At 76.6% G+C, this 487-nt stretch overlaps 1 protein-coding gene across 2 annotated transcripts in view; it reads right to left on the bottom strand.

The window, feature by feature from the left end:
* Positions 1-202, bottom strand: part of NUDT4 (nudix hydrolase 4) — a 16,975-nt gene extending 16,773 nt beyond the window's left edge. For both annotated transcript variants that reach the window (XM_040637314.1, XM_040637315.1), the window contains exon 1: positions 73-202. In XM_040637314.1, coding sequence (XP_040493248.1) covers positions 73-171 — 99 coding nt within the window. In that variant the 5' untranslated portion in view covers positions 172-202. The remainder of the gene's footprint in view (positions 1-72) is intronic.
* Between the last annotated feature and the right edge of the window lie 285 nt (positions 203-487).

Raw genomic sequence — 487 nt, 5'->3', positions numbered from 1 at the left:
GCTCCGGCCCCCCACCCCCGGCCTGCTCCGGCGCCCCGGCCGCGGAGGGCAGAGCGCGCTGGCGGCCCTCACCTCGTCCTCCTGCTCGCTCCGGAAGCACAGGCACGCCGCCCGCTTCTTGAAGCCCTCGCGGTCATAGGTCCGCGTCTGGTTGGGCTTGAACTTCATCATAGAGGCGGGCTCTTGCTGCCGCTGCTGCTCCAGCCGCCGCCGCGGGGGCCCGGCCGCCGCCACCCCGCCGGGGAGTTGGGGCGCGGGCGAGTCGGGGCACAGGGGCGCCGGGAGGCGAGGCGGCGGCACGGGGAGTGGCAGCGAGGCCGGTCAGTCCCAGAGCCGGCGGCCGCTTCGACGTGGGGCAGGACGCAAGCGCCGGTCACTGCAGCCCGGGTGCCGGAGAGGAAACGCCGCCTCTGCCCGGGCGTCCGCCGCTCTCCATGGAGCCCGCCGCCCGCTCGCCTCCGCTCCCTCCTGCTGCTGCTGCTACTGC

Source organism: Ursus maritimus, unplaced genomic scaffold, assembly GCF_017311325.1.
Source record: "Ursus maritimus isolate PB19 unplaced genomic scaffold, ASM1731132v1 scaffold_21, whole genome shotgun sequence".
NCBI classification, from domain to species: Eukaryota; Metazoa; Chordata; class Mammalia; order Carnivora; family Ursidae; genus Ursus; species Ursus maritimus.
The sequence above is the reverse complement of the archived record's forward strand: the minus strand, read 5'-3'. Positions and strand labels throughout refer to the sequence as shown.